This window comes from Malus domestica, chromosome 03 (assembly GCF_042453785.1).
Source record: "Malus domestica chromosome 03, GDT2T_hap1".
NCBI lineage: Eukaryota > Viridiplantae > Streptophyta > Magnoliopsida > Rosales > Rosaceae > Malus > Malus domestica.
In genome coordinates, this window is record NC_091663.1 from 3,509,369 (window position 1) to 3,514,294 (window position 4,926).

The window sequence follows — 4,926 nt, forward strand, 5'->3', positions numbered from 1 at the left end:
TGGTGTTGATCCAGCACCCAAAACACTTTATAATTATTATATATATATATATATTTTTTTTTATTCTCTTATTTTTTATTTATTTATTTTTTCTTTCTTTGCACATGGTGCCTGATGCACCCCCTTTTTTTCACGTGGTGACAGCACCACTTTGTTTTGCTCCACCACCTTTTTTTTCTTTTTTTTTTAATTATATTTTTTTTGTATAAATTCTGATGACGGGATGGGGAATTTGCAGGGATGGACGAAGTCGAGGCAGCATGGAGGATGAAACTCGACGAAGCAGAACTCGCACTGTCCGTCACCGTCGCAGGCGTCGCAGTCACGTGAGAAGCGCATGCTCATGGCCCGGTGAAGGAGAGGCACCAGGACCGGTGGATTTGTGGGCTCTGCGCTGAGGCGATCAAGGACGAGAACTCGAGGTCGTCGAGGAAGATCAGCACGGAGGAGGCGATGAGGCGGCACGTCAGCTTCTGCGAGGAGTTCCGGATGTCGAGTCCTCTTTGACTACAAAGTTTGCAGGTTCAGTGACCTCAATACGTCCCCATTTATCAACTGCTAGCCTCATCGATCAATCCTTGCATTGCGGAGAATTACAGTTGCACCAGGCTTCATCAAGTCAACTTGATCATTCCTGGCAGTGAAGAGAATGGTCCCAGTCTCGTCCCCAATTAAGCACTCAGAGATTCGAGTCTGGCGAAGGTGCTGTGACACCGATCGGCCCTTCTGCAGCACAGGGTTCGAGCCCAGGACCTTGGCGACGAGCGTGTGGTCGCTGGTCTCCGGCTTGAGCAACTCGACCTTGGTGAACACGGGCTTCCTTAGACCAGGCTTGGCATTGCTCTGCTGGGGTGTCTGAGACGGTGCCGTTTTGGTGGACGTCGTCATTAAAAAACAAGATGAGTTGGGGCATACTTTGCAAGCAGTTCAAAAGCATTGTGGTTTGCAAAGTCTTCAAACTGAACGAGAACTTTCTCCCCGTAATTCTGCTTGACTGCAGTCATGAACTCTTGTAGGAGTTCGGCATATTCCTGCCCAGTAGCCCTCTTTTATCTCAGCCCTATGTAGAACTCATCATTCAACAGCTTCTCATTGTTTGTACCAACATCAATGGTTACAGGCAAGCAAGCAGAAGGACGAACTCCTCCAAGTGCCGTGTATAGAGCAAGTTTACCCACAGGAATACCCATTCCATGACAGCCAAGATCCCCAAGCCCTAGGATCCGCTCTCCATCAGTGACAACAATGACTTGAATATTCTTCTCAGGCCAGTTCCTTAATACTTCAAGAATCTTGCCCTTTTCTTTCAAACTTATGAAAAGACCCTGTGGTTGCGTAAAGATGCTTCCATATTTCTGGCAAGTTTCACCGACAGTAGGAGTATAGACAACCGGAAGTAATTCCTCAACATGTTCAATAAGAAGCTTGTAGAATAGCTTTTCATTTCTCCCCTGAAGATCAATCATAGCGATATACTTCTGCAGTGGAACTTGATACTGACGGATACTGTTGATCATTTTCTTAACCTGAAGTTCTTGAGAAATAACAATTGGGGGAAGAAGACCACGCAAGTAGTGGGCATCTCTCTCTTTCTCTGTGAAAGCAAGACCTTTGTTGTGGTGTGGAGATCGTATCAATGTATATCCACTAGCAACCGAGACACTCCAGGGCGTGACAAGTTGGTCCTCGGTGGCAGTATCCTCACCGTACACGTCTTGTACCCCACCATGGACGGTAGATTTCAGCTCAAACACCTCGGATTCGGCCTTCACGTCCTGCAATGGGTTCTCCATCACAACGCTACCGTTTCGGTCGCTTGTCCGGACTTTTGGGACCACAGCCACCACTTTTAGCGACGTTGACCGCCTCTTCTGGCTCTGAGAGAATGGGCTTGAAGACCCAGCAATGCCCGGTTTCCCCAGAAAACAGCTTCTATTCAAGGACATCATGGCGACGGATTTGTGAAGGGGAGAGTCTTTAGGATCGATGAGCTCTCCTTGCTTGACTCTTTCTCTCTGTCTCTCTCTCTTATACCTGAAATTTGTGAAACCAAAAAGGAGAGAGAGAGCGCGGGTGGCAAGTGGTGAGGTACGGAGGTCTAGAAGTGTAGCACCGCCTCAAAATGGGACCTGTGATGTCTTCTAACGGACTCGACTCGCTCAGTGGCGCCGGATGGCTCCTCCATGCTCCGGCAACGGCACCGAGCTTCACTGGAACTCCGATGACAGCCCTGCCTACCCATTCGCCACGCACCACGTGGAGCTCGACGATGTTGGGCTTGAGGGGTGTACGGACCGAGAGAGAACCGAGCCTGGGCTGGTGCCTTTTGTTACTGCTGGGCCTACACACACACACATATATATATTTCCTTTTTTCCTTTTTTCTTTTGAAGAAATTGTATCTTTTTTTTTTTTTTTTTTTTTTTCGAAGAAACTGTACAAAGAAAATTGCAAATTTTTCTTAACAGAATAAATTTGTAATAAAATTGACATTCTTTAATAAAACATTTATTCTTTTTTTTATTCTTTTTTTATTTTTAATTTTGATGTGACTGAACTCGAAAAATTGAACATTCGAGCTGCCTACGTACCCCTCCAAAGAAGAGATCAAGTCGTAACGTAGTTCAAAATACATTTTTTTTTCTTGGTATTTTCTTTTGGTGCCATTTGCAGTTTCAACTCGTGCAGACAAGGAGCATTTGGTGCCGTGTTGCAGTTTTAGCTCGTGCAGGCAATGAGCGTTGGTGTCGCCTTTTATGCTCGTGCAGACCAGGAGCGTTGGTGTTGCCTTTTATGCTCGTGCAGACCAGGAGCGTTTGGTTCGTGCAGTTTAGGCTCGTGCGAACAAGGAGCATTGGTTCGTGCAGTTTAGGCTCATGCGAACAAGGAGCTTTGGTTCATCAAGCAATCTGAGAGAGTCGTTCCTCGCAATCTTCATAGCAAGGAGCCTTGACTGAGTAGTTGAAGAAGTCTTCTGGGAAGATGTCACGCATCGTGATGGGGATGGATGAACTTCGTGTCAAAGTTTCATTATCTCCAACACTTTCACATTGTTCTAGAGGTGAACAGAAGTTGTTTTGCCCCCTTTCCCATTGGTGAGCTTGTGGAGAAGACATATGCTTCTTGTGCAATTTCTTCGGAGTGACATAAGTCCATCTTTCAACTTCACTTGGCTTGACTGGCATGTTTTTGGAGCATGCCCCCAGCGATTGAGGTGAAAATTTTGAGTTGACAGAGCCGAAAGTGACGTCTTCTTCCAGGATTTCATCTTCTTTGTCTTCTTGGGCCTTCTCTTCAGTGCGGTCTTCTTGGGTTTGTTGCCGTGAAGGTTGGCCGGTGTAGATGATGGTGAGCCTCCTTACCTTCAGTGGTCCTTTTGTGTCGACTTCCAAAGTTGCTTGGCGCTTCATCCTTGAAGGAATCAAGCTTTGAACATCGTCTTTTCCTGTTAGACTGTCGAGCTTCTCTCCCTTTGGTGTTGTCTTCCTGTTTCTAGAAGGCTTCTTAGTTTCTTCAAGTCTGTCCAAAGCCGACCGTTGCGGAGGAGATCTAGCTGTGCCGCTTTGTTTCTTGGGTTTTGATAACCTTTCAAAGACTGATCTTTGAGGTGTTGGCGTCTCAAGCCTTTTGAAGACGGAAGTTTGGTCTCGACCACTGATGCGATCAAGTGTTGCAATTCTAGGTTTTGAATAATTCAGCCTTTCGAAGACTGAAGTTCGAAGGGCGGGTTTAGGCTTATCTTTTGGCCTTATGGCTTGTGGTCTTGGCTTCCTCATTTTTTTGTAGGTCACCGATGTCCACCCTTTCTTATCACCAGTAGATGCATCTTGGTTGCTTGCCCCCGGTGATGGTTGTGTAGGAGGTGCCATGTGACTTGAACATTGACGGGAATGATCATGCATGCTTCGGAGATGCACAGGATCGAGTGATTCAAACACGATAGTAGTAGTGTGTGCCGCAGTCGTGTCTTCGAGGTCAAGCTCGATTTCCCCTTGTTGTGCTAGCTTCAGGATGAGATCTTTCAGTACGAAGCACTTTTCCGTTGGATGACTGATGAAGCGGTGGAATTTACAGTATCTTGGGTTGTCGGTATGATTCATCTCTTCTGGCCGTCTGCACTTAGGCAAACTGATCACCTTCTTGTCCAACAGGTATTCTAACATGGCAACCACATCAGAGTCGGGGAATGGATAAGTTTTCTCCTCAAGCTCCTTCAAAGTGCGTCTACGCATCTCTTGATCACGAAAGCCTTCGGCTTGAATCGCCTTGCCTCGTGTGGATATTTTGATGGGAGATGTGTTGACCGTCATCGCTTCCTTGGTGGGTTTCCATGCAGCCTTTTCCACCTTTGTCCCAAGAACTTTGTCGTTCTTGTAGTCGGCGATCGGTTCTTTCTTCCCATGATGGGCGATGCTCAACTCCATGTCATGGGCGCGAGTGGCCAATTCCTCGAAGGTCCGCGGTTTAATGCCTTGAAGGATGTATTGCAAACCCCATTGCATGCCTTGGATGCACATCTCGATTGAAGAGGTTTCCGAGAGCCTGTCTTTACAGTCGAGGCTTAGAGTGCGCCATCTGTTGATGTAGTCAATGACTGGCTCGTCCTTCCACTGCTTTGTGCTTGTTAGCTCTAGCATGCTCACAGTGCGACGGGTGCTGTAAAAGCGGTTGAGGAATTCCCGCTCTAATTGCTCCCAACTGTTGATGGACTCAGGCTCTAAGTCCGTGTACCACTCAAAGGCATTTCCTTTTAGCGAGCGCACAAACTGCTTGGCGAGGTAGTCTCCCTCCGTTCCCGCGTTGTTGCAAGTTTCGACGAAATGTGCAACGTGTTGCTTTGGGTTTCCTTTTCCATCAAATTGCATGAACTTTGGTGGTTGATAACCCCTTGGCATCCTTAGGGCATCAATCTTCTTGGAATAGGGCT

General features: G+C 47.0%; 1 protein-coding gene across 1 annotated transcript; it reads right to left on the reverse strand.

Annotated features, from left to right (window-relative positions):
• Window positions 1–577: 577 nt before the first annotated feature.
• LOC139194380 (NADP-dependent malic enzyme 4, chloroplastic-like) lies at window positions 578–1,976 on the reverse strand. The gene has a single exon (XM_070818787.1). The coding sequence runs from the start codon at window positions 1,947–1,949 to the stop codon at window positions 1,050–1,052; it is 900 nt and encodes a 299-aa protein (XP_070674888.1). The 5' UTR covers window positions 1,950–1,976; the 3' UTR covers window positions 578–1,049.
• Between the last annotated feature and the right edge of the window lie 2,950 nt (window positions 1,977–4,926).

Bases quoted from the DNA above. Each gene is read 5' to 3' on its own strand.
- LOC139194380 (XM_070818787.1), bottom strand. From the start codon at position 1,949: ATGATGTCCTTGAATAGAAGCTGTTTTCTGGGGAAACCGGGCATTGCT.